General features: G+C 42.6%; 1 protein-coding gene across 1 annotated transcript in view; it reads left to right on the top strand.

Annotated features, from left to right (window-relative positions):
- Window positions 1-23,044, top strand: part of LOC119032328 (synapsin-3-like) — a 113,054-nt gene extending 90,010 nt beyond the window's left edge. The window contains exons 7-14 of the mRNA XM_037121378.1: window positions 1,695-1,757; window positions 6,638-6,780; window positions 8,618-8,692; window positions 8,871-8,973; window positions 15,617-15,748; window positions 16,497-16,515; window positions 16,623-16,779; window positions 17,818-23,044. Of these exons, the coding sequence (XP_036977273.1) occupies window positions 1,695-1,757; window positions 6,638-6,780; window positions 8,618-8,692; window positions 8,871-8,973; window positions 15,617-15,748; window positions 16,497-16,515; window positions 16,623-16,779; window positions 17,818-17,941 (816 nt within the window). The 3' untranslated portion in view covers window positions 17,942-23,044. The remainder of the gene's footprint in view (window positions 1-1,694; window positions 1,758-6,637; window positions 6,781-8,617; window positions 8,693-8,870; window positions 8,974-15,616; window positions 15,749-16,496; window positions 16,516-16,622; window positions 16,780-17,817) is intronic.
- Window positions 23,045-23,588: the final 544 nt, after the last annotated feature.

Below are 23,588 nucleotides of genomic sequence, written 5' to 3'. Positions count from 1 at the left end.
GATAATGGAGACAATTAGAGTACACTTTATCTTGGCAGCGTGCTAGCCAGGCCTGTACTGTCAGAGCCTGTCAACGGAAGCGGCGCTCACGCCCTCAAGCAGCTTGATGTCTGTTCAAGGCTCTGCACAAAACAAGCTGACAGCAACATTAGGATGTGCAGCTGTTTAGGCGTTCCCTTCCTCCTCGCAGGTCTGAGCTTATGTCTCCACGCACGATCTGGCCTCGTGCCTCCGGCCCGAACATCTTCTGTTGCTCTATTTATTTAATGGTGGGTTTGAGCTGTAGGTGCCTGCAGAGGTAATCGCTTAAACTTTGTGTAAACTTTTGGATTCATACATCCACATGCCTTTTTTGTGAAAATGCAACATGTGTGAGAAGTTTCTAGATTTTTGGAGGACACCGAAGGGTAACTGGCCCTCAGCAAGCATCACATCTGTCTAAAAGTGTGGCCACGTTTGGATGACTTTGTATTGAGGTGCATGTGCAGTATTTGTCTTTAAACATCAATAAAAGATAACCAAAGCACAGTTTAGCCCCAGTTGAGCCCTTTACGTAAACTGGCATTGCTGCCTCAGAGCTATTAGACACAACACTGGGGAAAGTGCTTTTGAAACTGGAAAAGTCCCTTCTAGATTACATCCTATTTACAATCATATCAGTGGATTTATCAAGGGGCGTTTAAACCGCAGGGAGGTTTGAAGTAATCTGTTGATGTTTCACCCACTTCAGTTCTACAAACTATGAGAAATAGCGTGTTTGAGGCTCGCCTGGTTTGTCCAAACCCATCCCAGTGAGCTGTGGTCGTCCACCCAGCTTCCCAGAACCTCGCTCTGTTTTGTGCAATAGACCAACATTCTTCCAACTCCACATTGCGCTTCCTAAACTGGGCGCTTTATGTTCAGCAGGATGTCTTGAGAGCCAGTGTATTTCTTTACAAGGCCACGGTTCTGGACACTCCATGTACACATCCAAATCTGTTGCAATAGGAAATAGTTTCCCGCTCTCGGTTGTCTCTCAGTGTGGCGTTTACCACATGTCTGTCTTGTCTATTTAGAGCACCAAGTACAGTTCTGAATGTCCCTACTTAGTGGGACATCATTTTCCAAACAGTTGACACCAGCAATCCCTGAGCTTCAAACCTTTATTCTGCAGGTTATAATCTTGAGGTTAAAGCAGGCTGAAAGCACATTTTAATCCATGTTTTTTTTCCCTGATATTAACATTTAATTTAAAGCTGCAATGATTAATGGCATATTGAAATTGTCAAAAAATGACACTGGTGCCAGCCCACAGAGATCACCTAACCCTGTTTTCCCATCACACAGCAAGCATTTTAGCCTCCTTCAGCTTATTGTTTTGATTGCCATCTTGCTTTTTTGATTTAGTCACCGCTCTATTTGGCATTTAAAACAAATTTTTATTGTTTTACAGTAGATTGCTTTAAGAGGTGTACACACACATACTGTTGACCACATGTACACTACGATAAGAAATAGTCAGAAATTGGCCTCTGCACAGCCAGATATTTACCCAAAAGAAACCAGAGGCTAGAAGAAGCACTGAAGAAAAAGAATTAACCGACAACCCTGTTGGTGGCCAAGAAAGCAAATACAGACCTCACTATGCCCACCCAGCATTTGAAAGACTGAGGTAAATATACCAGCTTACAATCCAATGTTGTTTTTGTCCACAGGTTACATCTCCTTCCTACCCTGTGGTGGTCAAGATGGGGCACGCTCACGCTGGCATGGGAAAGGTGAGTTTTTGAAATATACAGTACATACAAAAACACACACACACACACTATGTAACTTTCTCTTATATCTTTGTTGCAACCAATAGTTTGAACCCCGGACTTGAGAAATGAACCCTTAACTTTGAAGCCAACCCTTGTACCTTGCACAGAACCAACTGAAAATCGGTTTTGTCCTTTGCCCATGCTAGAAATTCAACTTTGAATTCGGAGGTTTCATTTTGAAGGAGTAGTTTTTACCTAATTACATTTCTTACTGAGATTTGGATGGGAAAATATACCTCTTTCATGTCTGTACACTAAATGTTAGGCTACAGCCGGGATGCTGTTATCTTTTAACACAAACTGGAAACAGATGGGGACAGCTCGTTTGGCTCTGTTCAAAGGTAACAAAAATAAATTCATTTATCAATAATTGGTAAGCTGTAGAACTTTTGGACAGATATAAATGTCTTACTATATGATTCATTCTGTTTAATCTTGGAAGACGGAAGACTTTAAAAATCCAAAGTTATCATCAAAGGCATGGGGCTAGAACAGAGACTTTTAAGTTTTGGCATCAAAAATCAAACTTGGCATTGAAAATAAAACCTCAACTGAAAAGGGAAACATCAGCTTTGAAACACTTTGTATTCATGTAAAGGTTGTGTTGTCTCTGAAAAAAGTGCCACACACACTTTCTTGTATTCTGATCATGACAATCTTCCGATTTCTTCTTCATGTCTGCACTTCTTCAATGATAGTCTGAGATGGAGAGGCGAGCCCAATTTACATATGATATGCACGTCACTGCTTTGGGCCACAGGTCCAACCAAAAGCCTCTGACGTGACCACGCACCTAGCTTACAGCAGCTGTTTCAGACAAGGTTGTGTTTTGAATCTTTTACAATGTTTGTTGTGACTGGTAAAACCCCGAGGAAAGAGTCTGCATCACACTTGCAACACCTGCCTTTTGCAGACAAGCACGCAAGTTCAGATTTCGAGCAGCTCCCAATTCAGGTTCACTCTCAGAATTGTCTGGTTCCAGTCATGCAGCTCAAACATGTGATATTATCGCCACAGCTTTGGCTAGTATGAGGTTCAGACAGGAGGCAACAGATTGGAAACCTAGCCCCGAGTCTGTTCTAGTTTGTACACACCAGTGCTGTCTGTCCGCGATCTTTGAAGTCATCCATGAAGGCCAAATCACAGTTAAAATCGGGGCCGTAAAATAAATAGTGTGTTCCTTCTTTACTATCGCTAGATTGTTACAGTGACAAGCAGAGCACACATGCGGACACACCACTGATAGGGTCTGAGTGCACTCCACAAGTTTCACTTTTGATGCAGACTTTTAGATCGCTGCACAGATAAAACTGTAGACTGATGTCGATCATCTCTGTTGATGACATACTGTCAGTGAAAAAGTGTGGAGCATGTTGCTTTAAAAACAGGCTTTGTTTGTTTGAAGACATGGAGTTTGAAAGTGTATGTAATGTACTCTCTCTCTCTCCCGCCAGTAGCAGTATTTGGATTCACAGGGGGAGACACTTCCTATATGTCTTGTGCCCTCGTCTGTCTGGATGGGCTTGGTTTCCTGTTCGGGAGCCAGACATGCTATAGAATTTCCCATAAGGCTGGAGGGGAACTTGGCAGGCCCTTGTAGAACAGGACCTCATTTAACCCCTCAGACCTCACGGAGCTCTGAGAGCAGACAGGAACATGTGGGATTTTGGTCATTGCTGTTTTGTTTGCTTTTGACGAAAACCTGAAATGCTTCTGGGAGGGGATCAAAGGAAGTGATTGCATTTCGAGCTTGCTAATGCCATATTTACTTATTATTGATATCAACCTCAACTTAAAAATCCTACATGAGCTCTTAAGTTAATGGCACATTTTGCATAATTTTGTGTAATTACCATTATTACTTTAAACATAATTCAGAGAACTGTCAAACACTCCTTGGTATTTTCCCTTGTAAGCCAGAGGATTGTCTTGGAAGGACACTTGTAGAATGTTTTTAAAGCACAACGCAGGAAGAGTTAAAAGTCAAAAGTTAAGTTTATTGGTCTGGTATGACAACTGTATATAAGTGTTCATAGTCAACACTGCTGTGTAAATGGCATTTCTGAGTAGGTTCAGTAACTTCATTTTTCTCTACTGGTTTGCTGTTACACTTTACATCACTTTACCACTAAATGTGGTATTGCATCTCCTCCCTACCATTCCTTTGACATAACAACATCAGTCGGTTGCCAGTTTGTTTTAGCTAACATTGCTAATGCTAACTAGTTAACATCGCTAACGCTGCGTACACTAAGGTCGTAACGATAACGTCACCAATGCTTACTTCGCTAACGTTAATGTCGCTAACTGTAGCTAGCTAACATTTGTTCAGTGCATTATGCTGGGTATATTCTAAACAAATCAGCCATTTTTAAGTTTTTTCAAAAAAAAAAAATTGGCAACTACCACATCGATTGGCGCTGACAAAACACAGATACCAACTGATACCACCAGCGTTATACTTTTCTTATATACCATAATGAAATCTTGCAATGTTTAAGAAATGTAAAAGAAATCAGACATCCATCCCTCTCCATTTAATAGTTTCTGTTTAATCCTGCTGACAAACTAACCAGCCAACAAATGGATGTGGGTGAAACCATAATCTTCTTTCTTTATGGAATCCTACACATTGCTCCTTTAAATATGGCTACTCATTTAGCATTTTGACAAATATCATTGGCATTTCAAGAGCAACGTTAAGCTTTAATCCCAATTTTCCCATTTCCCCTTTTATACCAGTCAGGCTTTGTATTTGAGCTAGTCTGTTATTTAGTCTGGACACTTCACCAGCATGACATTAGCTGTTCCACCAGACGCCATTCTTCACCCTCTCAGGCTTACCATTTTTACTTTCTGTTTGCATCATTACCGTTTGTTTAGTTTCTCAGAGGAATTGCGTAATTCTCTGGATGGATTTGCGTGCTTACAGCTCAGAGCTGGACCTGCCACTGGCTATCAGGTTCTACCTCTGGTGCCATGATGTGAACGGTGGGTCACTTCCCTTCATTCACTTGAAAATGTTGCTTCAACTTCTGCCCACTTGCCTCAATGCTTCAGTCACTCTGTTAGCACCATTTTAAATAAAGTTGTAACATAGTACAAAGTGAATGACACATGGACCAGCAACTGGTACAAGGATTCAAAGATAAATCCACTCCCTAACCCTCCCTTTTATTTAAGGTTCTCCAGTATGGAATCCCAAATTGTGTGTTATGTTACTGCTGTACTCTTGGCTTCAACTTCAAGCTTCAAGTGAAATAGTTCTCTGACATGAACTTTATTGGCTTCAAGAGTGATAAGATATAGTTGCTTATCTCCTTTCTGGCCTCATTTGAGAAACAAATGGATTTATTTGCAGTAGAACAGCTTTTGATGCGGGTTCCAACAAGCATTTTAAATTTTACTGGCCATCAAAGTAACAACATTGTTTATTGGACCACATCAACCATCAAAGTTGCCTGTTCTTCCTCTAAACACTTGAACCTGCTTTTACTGTTTCGGTACCATTGTCGTTCTAACTCTCATTGACTTTATTTGTTTTCCCACTGCTGCCTCTGTTGTTAACTTTTTGGTGAGGGTTGCATCATTTTTAAAAGCTCCCTGGGATTTCTTTGTTCCACCCGGACAATTTGTATTTCATTTTCAGTGTTTTTTTTTTTTTTTTTTTTTTTTTTAGGATTTGTTTGTGTGTGAAAGTACAGTTAACCCTTATCCTAACCCCTATAAACACAGCATTAATCCTAAGACCTCACACAGTGTTGATGTGTCTTACATCACTATGATGTCAACATACTTAACTATAGCGGTTTTTAAATCATCCACTGTTGTTAGGTATATGTTGATCTTGAGCTAAAGTAGTACAACTTCACTACCCCATGATCCTGACATAATCTGAGGCAGAACCAATGTACCAAGCACTGAGAAAGGTTATGACGCCTAGTCTGCAGTCACATATCTGTACAATTGCATAGTGAGTTGATGACCTTTACACCAGCTAAGATCACTTAATCCTACACTTACCCATCTTCAGAAGAGCAGGGCCGTGTGATGAGTTGAGACCCCTGAGGAACATCCAGGACTTCCTGAATTCTCTATCTGGTTTGTGGTTTTTCACCCACTGTGTAGAACTGTGATGATATCAGTGTGAGAGGGGTGGTGATGAGTGAGTGGAAGCTCTGGACTGAATCATTTTGCATCTCAGACACTGAGCTCTGTCAGTTTGCCGTACATCTTAGCCGCTGAATAATGGGTTTGGTTGCCAAGACGCCCCATTTCCCATGACCTGAGAGAATATCCCTCATGTATATTACAGAAGTTAAATAAGACTTACAATTCTAAGTAACATCATCCACAGAAAATCCAAAGATGAAGACATCTGAGTAAGGCAGTTTTAATGCTGGGGAATTGTGGCGAAGAGGTTAGAAGAATGAGAGCTTTTGGATCCAAGATACAGTGTAAACAGTAAAAAAGGAGGGCCTTGCAGACAACCACTGAGGGGCAACTAGTTGTTTCCTTCCTATTTTACAATGTCACACCTCATCGTTACCTAATTATCTAAAATTATAGTGAAAAATTGAGTTTTATGTAAGAGCCATGTTCTGTGTTTGACGGGTTCCCATTGCGTCATTTCCCTCCGCCTGTAGTCTAATCGCTGTAGACTGAGGTGTGGTGACGTGGTTCAAAGCCGCCCCTGGCTCTGTTTCCATCCAGGGACCCTTCATTATCCCGCCTGTGTACAAGTGTGAAATTCCTGTGGGATTCTAAGTGACCGCTGCCAGCTTTGACGGCGCGCTTTTTAATTAGCAGCTCACTAACGAGTGGCGTCTCTCCCGCAGATCAAAGTTGAAAACCAACAGGACTTCCAGGACATCACCAGCGTGGTGGCTCTGGCCGGGACCTACGCCACCACCGAGCCCTTCGTCCAGTCCAAGTACGACATCCGCATCCAGAAGATCGGCAACAACTACAAGGCTTACATGTAAGATGTCTCGCGCCACCAGCATCATACATTTGACAGCAGGGGGTCCAACAAGTGCAAATAGTGTAACATGTAGACTTCAGTCAATACATTTAACAGCTAACACCATTACAGATGGATTCAAGCTGCCTGTGAAGCGATTATATTGGACCAGTTCCTTCAGTTTTGACCACTTTCACATCAGAAATTCAATTTTCTGTAGTTGAAAGTGGTTTCAAACAGAATTTGAAACTATCATTAGACAGTACATAGTAAGTAGTTTCCAGAACTATGGAGCCACAGGAACTAAACATGAACTCTTCTGCACATTTAAGATTGCATCTCCATATTAGAACCATTGAGACCATAAGAGGCCAGCGTTTCAGGGTTTTCACACATCAAGCCAGATGGTACCAGAATTTTTGTCTGCTATTAAAGCTGCTGGGGGAACTGATCAAAGACAAACAGCTATAAAGATCGTCTACAGGGCTGCAGACAAAAATGAGCAGAAACTCTAAGTCGTGCTGTGTGTTTTAGCTCCGCTAAATCTTATTAGCTCTTATAGCTCCATGAGCCAAACTTACTGCAGGATTCTGCTGCCCACTGATTGCTAACAGCTAACTCATTCTTCTGCTGACTTTAACATATTTTTGCATACACAATGCAGCATTATCACGGAAAAAACAGGGCGCGTGTCCACCTGTTGAGTGAGCTTACCGCATCTTTTTGGATTTCAGAGGTGCAATATGTAATACACAGCATATCAAATCGCTAACTGCTGCTATTTATTTCTATTTCTTACTTTGTATTGTATTGTTTATTCTTTTACTATTATTATTGTTTATTACAATACCACTGTCCTTTGGTTGCTGTGATGAAGAAATATCTCCGTTTGCGGGACAAATGAAGGAGTTTCTGATTCTGATTCTGAGAACTGTAGCTAGTTAGCGTAGTTAGCCATGTAGCTAGTGGTCCAGACAGTTTTGGTATTGACACAATAGGCATAGGAGCTTTGGACTTGGTTAGCTTTTTAGCATGCTAATTTCATTAGATATCTCAAGCAACATGAAACAGCCAGCGAAAGTAAACACAGTAAAAACTTGAGAAGATGTGCGTCATTGTCGTCAGCGCTTGGTTCGGTCATTTTAATTGGTAGTTACACATACATGCAAAAATCCCAGAGGCATCCTGGGAAAGATGTCCGTTCATCCCAAACACATTTTCTCATTCTTTCATCACAGAAAACATGTCACATAATCAGAAGTGAATGCTCTGTAAAGCAGACACATTGACACATGGAAGATATACTTCACAAGTAATGTTTGTTTATGAAATCACCCCCAAGAAATGATTGAATATTAATCATATACTCTATTATACTTTCTCTAAGTGCTTCATAGATAAAACAAAAATTAGGAATTGCCGTTCTGGACTCCAGACAGTTTTCAGCAACAACGTCTGCGCTCTCACAAAGTCACAGTCTCATTCCTCCCTCAAACCCCTCTGGAAGCAAGAGACCTCGTTCTGTAAATTCAGCCGAGCGTATAGCAACAAAGAGTGTGAGTCAACACTCTCAGACTGTATCTCAACACACTAACCAACAACCTTATCTCATCTTGTTTCCCCGCCCGGCACACCATGAAATCACGTCGTTAAATGGCTCTGACACCAACATACAGTAATGTAGGTGTGGATGGCAGCCATTATTACTGATGAACCGATGGTAGCTTCTCCCATGAGCTTTTCCGTTTTTCGCAAGACTTGTGAGTGACTAAATATTGCTGGGGCGTCAAAGGCGCCAGATTGTTAACTGGAGGCTGGTTGATTCATTTGTTGAGGTTTCTTCTGTATTTTTCAGGAGAACTTCCATCTCCGGGAACTGGAAAGCTAACACAGGCTCGGCCATGTTGGAACAGATTGCGATGACTGACAGGTGAGCTGACTCAGAGATATACTGGGATCATGCTGACCTGTTGAAATAATTCACTTCCTTTTGTGTATTTCAGACCTTTAAAAAAAATCTTTCTTTTTACTAAACCTCACATATATTTATTCCTCTACTGGGTCTTTAATCGTTGGTTTTATCAGTTTTTGGTGTCACTGTGTTCCAGATATCGGATGTGGGTGGACTCCTGCTCTGAGATGTTTGGTGGCCTGGACATCTGTGCAGTGAAGGCCGTCCACGGAAAGGACGGCAACGACTACATCATCGAGGTCAGTTTGTTTTCCAAATAACCTCCGGCTTTAGTCTGAGATAGAAAGCTTGTGTGATGTGAAAGGTCATCAAAAATTTAGATTTTTTTCAAAGACCTCGTCTTTTGAGGAACAGGTGGTTCCCCCTTCCCAACATTTGCTACAGTCTTGGCAGTCTACTCGTGCTCGACCCACACTGGTCATCTGTAGACCAGTTTTTTTTGCAGGATCAAATGGTAAAACACCAAATCCAGTGTAAACTTTCCCTTGGATGCAGCCGCCTTCCCTGCTGATAAAACCTTTTCATATCACGAGGAGAAAGTCAACAGGGAGGGGTGCAGCCAGACTTGATGGTACGTGATCATCAGAGCCTTGAAAGAATGATTAGTCTGTAGACCAAACACAGGCAGGAGAGGGAAAACAACATCAGGAGTTGGCAGTTGACTCACTGGGTCTACCAACACAGCCTGTTTATTTAAAGTCCACTGGTGAAGTATGGCATTCCACGTGCAGTTTAACGTTTGTAGAGAGATAAAATGGCTGTTGCATGGCCTGACGCGACCGATTCGGTGGAGCTTTTCATCCAACGTGACATCACGTTTTGTTCAAATGCATTTTTGCTGTAATTTTACTCTCAAGCGTGCATTACACCACGAATCTACTCAGTTAAAATCATATTTGATTACTCAGTACAATTTGGATTCATATCTAAACTATTCATCTGCGTGTTCTCTAACCAACAAGGCTGTCCGATCACAGAACACCTGACATATGGATCGAAAACGCAGAACGCTGCAGCAGGCTGAGGTCTGGTGGTGACCATGACCGTGTGGCAGAACAGAGCAGGAGTTTGGGGTAATTAAGGATGAAGACTTGCAGAAACAGAAACCCCTTTGATTGAACGCCTGCTATTATTAATGCATCAAACCTCAACAGTCGGTAAATAAAACTAATATTATGGGTAGCGTTTGAAAAGAATGCTTCTATTTAAGTATTGTTTTAATACAAGTAGTTTTGCTTGTAGAGTAATATTTCAGTAAAATAGCTATACACGAGCAATTTCTGGGGTCTGGGGGGTGACCAATGTATTAACATTATGTTAAAGCAGGTATAATCAGTTTATTTATACTAGCCTCTCTCTATGTGTATTGTCATATGGGTCACCAATAGTAATTAACCTGGATAAACATCACCAGACTCTGCAGATCTCCTGTGCAGTATTTTGGTGTCTTTTAGATAAGTGTTTTGGTTTTACTGACCACAACTTCATTGTTTCGGTTTAGTCTCACCGCTCTCTTTGTGTTTTTTTCCAAACACAGCAGGCAGTTTTCAGCAAAAATAGTTGTGTGCTAATTTCCCAGCATCAAAGGAAATGTTCTGATATGTATCTAATTAGTTGAATAAACAGATATTCTTCTTAAAAGATGGTGAAGACCAAAATCGGAGCTTAAAGTAAAAGGAATATTGAAATTTAATTCAACAGATTGTCACAGAGTGCAGCTCAGGCCACATTTCACTGACCAAAGAGAGTAGTAACCGGGCCTGACACGAAGTGGACAGGCGTTAGTGTTAGCTGAAGCACTGAGTGTGTGTTGCCATGTCATGCAGCTATTACCATGGCTACCGACATGCACAGTGTAGATGGTCATGACAGGGCACCTAAAATCGATGTGACAAAACCCGGACATCATTTCAAAACTTTTGTCGAAACTTGACCCGAACAGGTTCACGTCGGGTATCCATGCTCTAGCCAGACGCGCGACTCCAAATGAAGGCTTCCGTTGCTCTCTCTCCGCTCGACGTTTAAATAGCCTCTCACTAACAGGTTCGCGAACAAGGTGTTAATGTCACTTTTGCGTTTACAGCTCGCGAGACATGATATGTCCAGATATATTTAACGCCAGCTTCTCCTCTCAGCCGCGCTCTCACTGGTTATGAAGGCATTGTTCCTCGGAGAGAGAAAAGCAAACATTTTTCCGCAGCTGTCACTTCCCTTTCTACCCCCATACGAGCTGAAAATAGACTAGAATGCGATTCAGCAACTAGACTGTTGAGATGTAAGTAAAGGTCACGACTCGCCTTCTCTCAAATGGAAGACATCTCGGTCTGCTATCAGTGTTGTTGTCACTTTCTCCTCCGGCGCATGAAAAAAAGCGAAAATGCTCAGACAGGTTTAGTCATGTTGTTGGGGGGGGGTCAGCCCAAAAACAGGATATCAGTAGCTGAAGTGGAAGCAGATGAGGTGGGTTGAGAGAATAGTAAAGGGGTGAATTGTAACCCTGCCTTTGAAAGTCACCACACAGGAATGACTGCTAATGTTCTGTGTGAGAGGACGGCATGCAGGGGGAATTTTCCTCTGAGGATTACGCGCAGGGGAGAAACAAGAGAGAAATAGCTCTATCATTTGTAATCAGTTTTGTTTCGAGAACAGTCTCCCGTGTCTTCAAATCGGAGGAAACAGGCCTGTCTGGGACGTCTGATGTGCCCGTATTTATTTTGAGACCATGTCATCATGCCTCTCTCTCTATCTGTACGCCGGGTGAGGTCAGCAGTGAGAAATAAACTGTTTTTTTGTTTTGTTTTTTTTTTAAAACTCTTAACTATCTCAGGAAATATCTCCCCAGAGATACGCAGAGGCCGGACTGTTTGGTGGTCGGAGAAACTGGTGACACACTCGAGTAACAATGTTCTCCGATAAGGACCAACGCTTCCTCCTCCCCGTCTGCTCTGTGGAGCTGTCTCCCTCTCTCTCTCTCTCTCTCTCTCTCACCCGTCAGCGAGATGGGATTTAATTAACCACGACAGGGATGAGCCGTCGCTCCATCGCAGCGGGAATCTGTTTTTTGTTCCAGACAAAGACATCAGCCCCGACACCTCTCCCTAATGGAAAGTAATGAGCTGCTCAAAGGCACTTCATTAACCGTTCACCGCAGCTAGCGTTAAAATCTGGCGTATCCCACAGCATCGTGGCACGGCTCAGCCCGGGTGTGTGTTTGAATTGCACGGCATGCTTGCGACAGGACTTCGATACCATGGAGACTCGGGCGAGGATGTGTCGTCCATCTTTATGGACCTGTGTGTGTGGATGATGAACACCCACACAAGACAGAACACATAACGATACTGATCACATGATGGCAGATGACACAGTAGAATTTAAACCTTTAGAGAAAAAAAGACAGCCGGCTTTTGATGACGTGTCACATTTCTTGGCCCTCATTTGGCTCGTGATATAAACAGGAAGTGACAACATGGAAAAGGCAGTGTTTTATACTTCATGGGTGGTTTAAAAATGTGACTTCACACTCCAAACAAATAATGCAAATGAGACAACACACACACACGACACGACACTGACATTCAGTCATGACACAGCGTAACGTGACAGTCATGACTCAGTGACATGACCTAAGCGACGGTGTTTATACAGGCAGCGATAGCGAGAAACAGAAATGAGATACAGTGAATAGAGTTCAAGGACACAGCCCGCTGAGTCAGATAAACTCCAATAAACTATCAGCGGCCTTTTGTTATCTCCATCGAGTCAAAAAAATCGTTCGGGGCGATGCAAACCCCGCTTTCTTGAAGCCAGAATTGTTTTCTCAGTAAAAAAAAAAAACGTCACCCTCTGCCGTGACTGCACCACAATTCCGCATGAGCACATTTCACATGTCGTGCTCCGTGAACTTTCCCGTGCAAGCCGGGTATATTGTCCAGACAGAACACTGTGCAGCTCAATAAAAGTGCAGAATAACACCTCTATGTTCCAGTGCTGAAAAGGCCAGTGGCAGCCCCAGTCTTCTGCTAGATGACTCTGTATCCTAATAAATCAGCAGGGTGGATCCCGGCTCTGCTTGCCACCGCATGCCGTTTGAAGTGGGGCCTGGTGGTCGCTTGCCAGGCCTCTGCTCAGTCCCCTGCGGTAATGACTCAACTGGCCAAAAACACCGTGCCACGCCCCACCTCGCCGCCAAGCCCCGGCCAAGAAGCTGCGCACACAGAAAAGGAAGGGCTTTAAAGGGTTCTCTGGTACGGATCGTGGCTCTGTGTGTAACGGGTATGAACCCAAATGGTTCGATCTGATGCTACTCTGAAAAACAAGACCGTGTCACATAAAAAAAAACACAGTTTGTGTGTTTTTCTGGATTCATTTCATTCAAGAATGCACGGGACAGTCGGGTCCCATTAAAGATTTAAAATTCTACATTGGGTGTTTGACGTGTTTCCACATGAAACATGATCTTGGGGGAGGATTTAACATCAGGAAGGGCTTAACTATACCTGATCGAGGGGGGCTGGGCCAGGTCTTACCGAAACCTACGTGGTGTTTTATTTGATGGGACGTTCATATATTTCAGCAGATTATATGAAAAACCTGTACATAGCAAGAAGAGAGGGGTTTTCATACGGTGTGTGTAACTAGGTAGAATATGATGTGGAATTTCACCTGACGCCAGCCGAGCTTTCCCTTCTCCCACAGCACACGTGAAGTCAGTTAGCCAGATGTGCTCACATTAGCAGCTTCTGTCTCTAGTTTAGCTTCAGTTTCTGAGTTTTGTAAGGTTGCATGGACAAAACAAAACCTCTGAGGATAACACCTTTGGGGGTACTTCAAACATGAGACCTGAAAGATAGGGAGGACTTGAAATCAAAGAGGAAAGAATGCAAAATAAAATGTATGTTTGGCGTGGAACCCAACAGAAATGATCGACAGAAAAAAAAAACGATGCTGCAGTTCTGGCCCCTTTCCTTCTGAGCATTCCAACAGGAATTCTCTCCCTCAGGATGTCTGAAATGCGCTCAAGTATTTATCTTCTCTACGTGTCTGTCCGTGTCTTACTCGCTGAGGAGAATGAGGGCACCGTAGCACAGTAGATTACAGCGCCAGAAACAGGTTGTGATAAACACGAGGCAAACGGGCGTGAAGATTTGTCATAAATAAGGAGAAACACAGGATCGTTTTGTGGAAAGGAAACCAGGAGAGGGCAGTGAAACATGGGACAAATCAGGAGGGATGGCCATTGTTTTAACAATCCAATTTTTACAGACTAAACATGACACATTAATCAATCAAATATGTAACTGTTAGTGTGGCCCTGGTAATGTACATTCTGCATGGTTGTATAGATACCCAAGTTATAGATATATGGAAGGGCCTCTTCTAACAGTCTCACATCAGCAACACCAGGTCTCTGGGTCTGTATAGTCTTCAGCACTGGTGTCTTCTGCCGTCATAGGTGGTGTGATTTCATCAGAGGAAACACCACACTACATGATTTGTATGTAGTTATGCTTCTTAACCAGCTCTGCTCCCGAGGGACAAAAGCATTTAGAATTTAATTGACTTGATGCCACTAATCTAATAAAAACACCTCCAGCCAGAGGACGGGGAGCCCCCCCACACACACCGGCGGTGAGACGAGCTGATGCAGCCGGCGTTTGTTTGGACTGGGCTCCCTGCCTGCTCTCCGCAGCACATGGTCTGCCTCTGCTCGGCTCGCACTGCGTACAAGAGGATGAGCACATGCACGCCCGCCGCTGTGTTTACAGCCTGTGGCCGGGGCGCGGCGCGGCGCGGCGGCCTCATCCACGCCACACCAGGCATCTGCATCCAAGCCGGCGAGCGCCAGCAGCCGCGCTCCTCCGCGTCCTGTTTGTTTTGGTCCTTTTTTTTTTTTCTCGGGGAGGAGGGCGGCGGGTCCTCCGAGCCCCATGTGCTCCGCGGTTCCGCTGCGCACGTGTACGTGCATGTGAGCCCAAGCGGTGGGAAAGTTGTTTTTCTTTTTTCTTCTTTTTTTTTTTCTTCTCCAGGGTTAATTATTTGTGTACAGCAGTGGATGTGGTCTGTGCCCTTCCAAGTCATGCCCGGGGCAACATAATATTTATAAAACAGGAGCAGTCACGTTTTATCTGCTGCTGTTTGCTGGAAGTTGTCTAAGTTTGGCTCATGTTTGCCCGTCCGAGGGTGGCACAGGAAAATAGCAGTTAGTTTGAAAGATGAGATTTTGTGTTTTCCAGAATATACCCATTCGGTTTATCTACCGCTCGAAAAATGAAGGAGAGGGCCAGGAGCTCTCAACGTTCTTGTCTCCCGAGCCCCTTAAAATGAAGCAATTCATCATCTCAGGCTGCTCAAAAGTGCCTCTTGTTACTTTGGTTTGTGTGATTCACTGCCAGAGAGGGCTGAGGGGCTTACCATTTTAATTATTTAATGAGGATTTTTATTAAAAAGCAACACTGGAGGTCTACCATGCACTGTTTTGTCCATTTTGCGCCCCTCTGCAGGGTCTCAGGATGTAGAGAGGAGACCCGGGACAGGGGGCTTTCTGAGGAGTGTGAGTGCATGGGAACAAAAAGAAAAGTCAGTGTCATGCTCAGTGCATCCGGCGATAAATTATCTTTAAGGCCAGCAGAGTTGTTTATATATAGAGCTTGTATTGTCTGAGATCTCTGTAAAATGACTCATCATTGTTGGCACAAACCCCACAGGGTGCATTATCCCTGACATCATGTGGGGGCTGAGCGCGTCTCATCTCTCTCACGATAAGAGGTGTAATGCTGCCATCTAGTGGAGGAGCTTTAACGTTTCAGTTCCCTGCACTTTGTGTGAGAGCAACCTCCCAGGAAGCTGATGGGCTTTTGTTTGTTTTTTTCGTCTCTGCAGGTGATGGACAGCTCCATGCCTCTGATCGGCGAGCACGTGGAGGAGGATAAACAGCTGATCACAGAGCTGGTCATCAACAAGATGGCCCAAGTGCTGCTGGGAGTCTCCACACCCCAGCCTTCCTCCGTCAAGGTGCGTCACCACACCGTATCTGCTTTATGCCTGATGCTCCATTTAAACCTTCCACGGCTCTCTGCTTATTCTCCCATTATACTTTATGTGTCTTACTTTTTGTTTTGTTTATGTTTTAAATCATTTTTTATTCCTCATGTCGGCCTGCTTCTTCATATGTTACTGCGCAATGTTTTGTAGTGTCTGCATGTTTTGCTGTAAAGCACTTACTGTTACTTTTACTTTGCCTGTAACCACCAATATCACTGGACCTGTTTACTGTTTACACTAGTACTCACACTCCCACGGAGGCGTCCATACGTACATCCACACGGCCCTCAGCATACTTGTGAATGTTTTTTTTGTTTTTTTTTCAATCTTCTTTCTGACTCTGCCCATTACCAGGGCCGGATTAAATAGATGAAAAAGAAATGATGATTGAAAAATAAAATTGAACAGCTGAACTAATTAAATCACATCTGACCGGCCACTCGTACTTTGCCATGACCATCACTTCAAATGCTCTGATTGAAGTGACGACAGTGTGGAGCCTTATGTGAGGCAGAGTGACGGCAGGACCGAGCAGGTTTATTCTCTCTTTATTTTCTCTGAGGAGAAAAGACTCGGGTTGTTATGTGATTGAAGTCCATATCATGTTTGATTGTTTTATGATGATTTCAGTACCGTTGTCTGTTGAATGTCCAGCATTTTTGATTGCTAGATGAATAATTCAATAATCAGTAATGACTCTGTGTCTCCTCATCCACAGACCACACAGCCCAGGCGAGGTAGGAGACACTTTTTTTTGTCCTTTCATTACTGCAGCAGAGAGCAGCAGCGTCGCGGTGCAGTGATATATAACTAACCTACGTGTATCGGTGTGTGCCTCCTGCAGGGGGACAGCGCTCGGCCTCCGCCTCTCCCTCCCAGTCGGCCCAGGGTTCACCCCAGCGAGCCCGATCGGCCACCACCTCTCCCAGCCAGGCCTTCCAGCCTGGTCCCATCCCTGCCGCCACCGGGCCCGGATCTCAGAAACAGTCACCGCAGCTGAAGTAAGTCGCTGTGAGCATATGATTAATGAGCCACGTAGTTACTTTGAATGTGTCTTTTTTCAAATGTGTTGACTCATGACTTTGGTTTTGTTCATGAGCATGGACGCAGCAAAGAAGAAGTGTTGTGTTTTGTTGCTCAGAGCCTTTAAAAAAAATGCTGACAGCTGTCAGGAGTCTGAGGCGTTACATCCCAAAGTGATTTTGTCTTAGACTTTTTGCGACACCGGTTCGCTAAACCCACGAAAAAAATACTGATTTACCTGATATGTTGAGAGGGTTAATGCTAACAAATACCTTTTTTGTAGAAAGAAACTTAAGAATTGTATGTGAGCGAAAAAAATGATGTGTAACACATGATTTAATAAATCAACCATTGATTATGTGATAGTGAAGTCAGCAAGTCACATTTTTCCAACACTCTGAGTCTTTGTACAAACTTAAGGAGGCAATCATTTACATTTTCCTAGTTCAGAGCTCATTTTTACAATATTTCTGACGTTGCATGAATGCACCATACAATATGTAGTCTAGAAGTGTCATAATGTAATAAATAAAGCAATACAACATGCTAGAATACTGTCTTCATTCACTCCCAAACACAGTGTAGCTGCGTCTCAATTGGAAGACCGAGCAGATCAAAGTTTGAAGTTAGACAGAAATTCACTTCCCTTTCAATTTTAGGTGAAACAGAGCAAGAAACATTCACTTTTGCTTGCAAACTGACGTGTTACCTTGGCTCCTGGTTGAATTTTGACACATGAAATCGCGAAGCTGTCCAGCGTCCAGCCAGTTTGACAGAGCGGGGTGAGATTGGCCTCTCGCTCAGGGAATACTGTTTGTTTATAACTGCAGAATAATGCGAACGGCGGTACGAAGGGATGCTGTTTGGCAGCAGTGAGTGGAGGGACAGTGATAACATGCTGTGTAATTAACAGCTTTGCAGAGGTCAAAGGTCACATTTGTAATGATGGTGTTTTCCTCGCACCTGACCTCTTTTCTTCCCTCGCTAATTAAACGACTGTTCTCTCCACTGCACAGCAAATCCCAGTCGCTGACCAACACCTTCACGGAGACGTTACGAGGAAACGTGACGGACGACGAGGCCAAGGCCGAGACCATCCGCAGCCTCCGACAGTCCTTCGCCAGCCTCTTCTCCGACTAAAAGCCGCCCCGCCCAGAAGCCTCTTCTCCCTGTCAGTTGTCAGGTTCGAAAAAAAGAAAAAAAAACAACAACAAAATCCTGACTGGTTAATCTGTTATGGGCTCTCGTTCCTTCGGAGAGCCTCAGCTTCCTGTTCCTTCTCTTTCCTTCTCACTGTTTGTGAAGTTTAACACCCGGTGCAACCCGCTGTCGTCGGATCTGAGATTCATTTATCACTAAAAAAGGCCTGAAGGTTTCAACTGGAGGCATCAGATTTTAGACATCATCACATAGTTTTCTTTATAAGAGATCTTAAGAGCTGAACGGTGTCAGTGCAGGTGTAGCATCAAACCAGATCCCAGTCAAATTTCTATTAATTTGACTCATGACATCTTCTGTTTGGTCTGTGCCAGATAAAGACACAGGTCAGTATACAGTAATTATCACTCCAACCATTATTTTGTCCCTACATGCTTCTGTCTCCTCATACCCATAACCCTTTGTGTTTTTATAGAAACAGCACTGCAGCGATCATGTCAGAGGACTGAGACATTTTCAGGCGTTTTGATGTTGAATCAAAGTTTAAAAGTATCAGTAAAAGATGTGAATGCACCCTGGAATTTAGAACAGCTGATGACAGTTTTGCCTTTTCTAGTGGTAAATGATGACAGCTCACACTGCTTGGTATATAGTTGTAACTCCGCATACTGTTTGTTCAACCAGTGAAACTGTGCATTATTGGGTCATGTCCGATTTGTTTATATATATTTATGTATTTATTTATTTGGATTACTTTGAATGACTTTAATTGACTCGCAGCTTCCAAGCGGTTTGCAGACGTCTACGGCAATATTCCTTCATGAGATATAAACTGAATCCTCACGGTTCACCAGCGATTTTCGAGCATCTTGCCAGCAGCCACATCTCTCAGACATCCTCGTGCTGTAGACACATATTGGCTTACATAGTGACTCCTCTAACTAACATTACCAAAGTGCTTTTTAATAAAACGTCTCCCCCCCCCTTGCACTGGGTCAAGAAAAAGAAAAACAATCACACAGCAGAACAACCTTTTGAGCTTGTGATTTCGCAAGGTGCAAACGCTGTACTGGCTTACAGCCATCGTCTTCCATCACAGGCCAGATCCTCCCCTGCAGTTTCTTCTTCTTCTTAATGTTTTATGCTTTGTGAATAGCACTGTAGTGTGTGTGTTTTATTTTTTATTTCTTTTTCCTGTGGGGGATTTGTATCATAACTACAACTGCTGTGTGTTTAATGGCGAACAGTGAGGATGTAACATTTTGAGACTTCTGGTGTGCTTAAATATACACTGAACAGGTTTAGTCACATACCATCACACATCTTTATTCTCCTTCATTATCTGCAGTCAGTGTCGGCTTGGATTGTAGATAAATCATCAACAACCTTATTTGAGCTCTTGGGTAAAATGTTGTATATGCAACATCTGCAGTGGTAGCAAGGCAGTCGTCCTCTTCCAGTTCACCCTGCTTTGGAGCTGCATGTAAATGTTTAGTGAATGTGTTACGTGGAGTCCAATCAGTACTGTATTTTCTAACAGAAAACCAATATGTGTTTGACGGAAACCTGACTGTGCGCTATCATTTTCATTCAAGCTAGCAGTTTTTTTGGGGGGAACTATTTGATTATTAAGTGTGCAAACTGAATGCTGTCTTAATTTTCCTTATAATCAGCAGCAGCTACAATCTCTACGGGAAACATTCTGATATTCTTCTATTTAAACGAAATTAATCAGAGCTTACAAAGACCTTACAAAGTCAATAATTAGCATGGTCCTTTTTTTTCCCCATAGTAATTACCGGGTGTGACCCCTCTGCAACAGTTTGTTGGATCAAGCTTGCAGAAGGGAATTGTACATTTGGCTTTCCATGCAGAGAACAATCACAACTAATAACCTGTAAATTGCTCCTTTTGCAGTAAATTACCAAGCTGTCTTGTTGTTGGCTCCGTAATTATCCGTGCTACAAACTTCATTAGCTTAGATAGCTGTGTTTTCTTTCCCCCCTCCGATTTCATGAAGGGGACAACAAAGAAAATTATTATACATATTCCATCCTATTTTTTATTTTTGTCCAAGTACCACAAACAGAAATATAAATGTGACTGCAGTGTTTTTACAAATAAGACATTTGATTATCTGTGGGCAGTATGCAGTATCTTAAATGGACCTGTCATGATCCCAAAGTTTTTATTGTTCTTTTAATAACAATAATAATAATAATAATAATAATAATAATAATAATAATAATAATAATAATAATAAAGCCTATTTAGGATACAAATCTAATCAAATGCATGAAGCTGTATAACAATTATGGTGGTGTGTGTGCGTGGGTGTGTATGTGTGTGTAAAGCTGTAAATTTGCCATTATTATAAATAATGATAGTACCGCAAAAAATCAAACTGCCCATTTTTGCAATAATTCTTTTAATAATAAGTTTGATGCCGTTTTGGTTTAAAACTTACTCTTATCATTAATAGAGTCTCATTGTCAGGAACACGAGGAACAGACGCTGTTTGTTTATGGCGCTAAAAAAAAGACGGTCAACGTGCGTTAGCTCGACAGAATATATGCTACAGTGCTCATAAACAACAACCATACTAAGCAGTGATGGAGATTGTAGTTTTATTTTTACAAACAGTTGCGCCGGAGATTAAAAATATTTTTATTGGTTGCGTTTCTTGTCAGTGGGTGGAGCCTATTGCTTGATGGATATATAGCTACATGATATTGTGCTAAAGCTAGCAGATCTCAGGCACTTACAAGTCCACAGTGCGCTAGTTAGCCAGACATGCTAACGTTAGCTGCTTATGTTAACTACCCTGTTGAATCCATTCCCTCTTTGTTTTTCCAGCAGTGTATTTTGGATTCAGGGGATGTGTTTAGTTAATGGTCAATATCAGGAAATCTGTGCTAGTGTTATCTTTTCTTCCTTTGTTGCACTTTAAGTTTAATAAAGTTTAACGCTGTGTTTTTTTCCCTCAAAACAGTCACTGGCTGTAAAAGTTCTGCCCCTGACGACTGTTTGTAAAAGTAAAAGTGACCTGCAGTCAGCTTCATCCTCGAGTGAACGCTGCGTCTTGTCATGGAGCACTTTCGCGAGCCTCTCATCGCCTTTAGCACTGTGTCAAAATGGACCAAATTAGCATTCCATCGCGAGACCCCTCAAAGGTTTTAAATCACATTGTTTTCGTCTTTATTGTAAATATGCCTACCACTTAGTATGTAATACTGCAGTGTGATAAGCCATAACCAAACCATGAGGATTTACTATCCCTTATGTGCCACGCAATAACGGCTGTGACGTCACGGATGAACTGACGTGTAAATGTAAATCACTGTGTCTGTTAACTTAGAAAGACATAAAGACGTCTGTCCTGCCCCGCAGAGGCACACAGCGGTAACTGATTTTGAGTTAAAAATCGAGAGAAACCATATCACGCAGTTCAGTTATGTGTTGGTTATACTTCTATCAGGACGAAAGATAAACTTTGATGTCACTTTTCTCAGTTTAATTCCAGTTAAGGCGAAATCCAGTTGATGTCATACATAGACCCATCCATACAGTCAGATAATAATTCATGGACAGATGTCAGATGATTTCAGTTGGTCGCCAGCGTAAATTTACCTTTTTTTTTTTTTTTATAGTTTTGGGCCAGATAAAGTCTTTCATTCAGCTACTGCAGCTAAATACGCCTCCTATTTTTGATTTGTCTCAATTCGAACTGAACTGCAAAGTTTACTACCTCAAGTTCAGCAGTGCTCTGCAGAAACTGACTATAGAACGGTAGTACTGGAGGAGATTTTGTGAAATGAGTCAGTGTTTCGGGCCGCAATCAAGAGCATATTTCTGCAAAGAAGGGAGAGGGAATTGCCTCTCAATTGGAAAGGGAAAGTTTGATACATGGATTGTAGCAAAACAACAATGTAGCGTCTGTGACATCAACTGGGGAGAGTCTAGATTTCTTGCACACAGCGGGATGAAATACTCCCCAGACTCCTCCTTTAAAGGGCCTCTGATAAATTCAAATGGTTTGCAGAAACATATATATTTTTCTTTTAAATAAATTGATAGTTGTAGTTTGTACCTATAGTGCTGTACCAGCGAGGTAAACACATAAACAGACAGGGGGGCCAATTGGGGCCCACAGCTCGTTTTTTTATTCCCTGCGGCCTTCGATTTAGTTGATCCGGCCCTGGTCCTCATTTTTCTTTCTTTCTTTTTCTGGTACCAGCACGCAGATTAAATTCGAGGGACAAATCTGAAAGAATTGTTTATATCAGGAAGACATTAAAGCTTACAGAAAGGTGTATTTGAGGGACTTTTGCTCGATTGAAAGCGAAAACATCTGGTTGATGTCACGGATGCTGCCTCCATGTTCCTCAGCAGTGTGTGCAGGGTTTGTGCTCATTTCACAAAATCTTGTCAGACGTAGTCGCCTCGCATCCATCTTTTATTTCATCGCGGTTTCAGTCAAACGTGGCGTACAATTTGGAGAAAAAAGGCAATACTCCGCCATGTTCGCCGTCTCCTCTTCTCTCAGTTACGGTTGAGTCGCAGGTTTAACTTTAGGTGTGTCGAGACTGACACACAGCCTAACACTGGATTGAATATGCAGCCACAGAGACTTGCCGTTGAGTCCAGCTAATACTTCAAGGGAAAAAGAAATCAAGTTCACTTTAAATGTGCCGTTTGTAAAAATGAGAGATTTACTGTCAAATGCACGGGTTTATTTGCCAACCTCTGAGTCCACTGTGTCCCTTCCTCTCTGCTGAATGGTGGACGGTATCGTGTGGTATTTTAAGTGTAATTAACGTTACGTATTTTGGTGTAAGTGTGGCATGAAAAAAAAAAAAAACCCGACCCCCCCTCGTGTGCCTCAGGTGTGTAAAATTTGGTCGTCACGTGATCTTTAATGTCTGGCTGCTTATTTGTGAGAAGTGCGATGCATCTCATGTGTTTTCTGTAATGAATTGGTATCAAGATTATTTTTTATTTTTGCTCTCTGTACTTTTTGTTCTTTTTGTCTGAAAAAAAAAAAAATCCAGATTTCTGTTATTAAAGGTAACAACTTTTATTATACCTGTGGTCGTGCATTCCAGTTTCTCTCCGTCATCATCGGGGCTCCGCATGAGGGGGGTTTCAATGTTCTTTCTCCATTTATGGTCACTGGAGCAGAAGTCCTGGCTCTTACTGTACTTTTAAAAAGTCCTCTTTGGAACATGCAACTCACAGAATATGCGGTGATAATCCCAAAATCCCTTCATCTTGGATTACTACCATTTTAAAAAATAAATTCTATTCATCTTGGCATGACGATCGGGGTTTTAAAAGTTGACTGGCAGCGCGAGGCCGCTAGCGAGGGGAAGCCTGCCGGAGTCCAGCGCTTGCCTTTCATCTGCTGCCCGCCTCACGTCAAGCCCTTCAGATTAATTGCGTTAGGCACTTATGTTACGGAGGTAATATGAAACACATTCAGTCATGAATATGTCACTGCACACGCGCGCCCACATTATTGCCTTTTCAAACAGTGGCGTCATCGCGCAGATATGTTTCTGAGACGGCTTCGTGTCTGAGTGCTCCTGTCAAGCGGAGAGTGATCACAGTTATTACCAAAATAAGTTAG

The sequence above is a fragment of the Acanthopagrus latus genome, chromosome 14, assembly GCF_904848185.1.
Source record: "Acanthopagrus latus isolate v.2019 chromosome 14, fAcaLat1.1, whole genome shotgun sequence".
NCBI classification, from domain to species: domain Eukaryota; kingdom Metazoa; phylum Chordata; class Actinopteri; order Spariformes; family Sparidae; genus Acanthopagrus; species Acanthopagrus latus.
The sequence above is the reverse complement of the archived record's forward strand: the minus strand, read 5'-3'. Positions and strand labels throughout refer to the sequence as shown.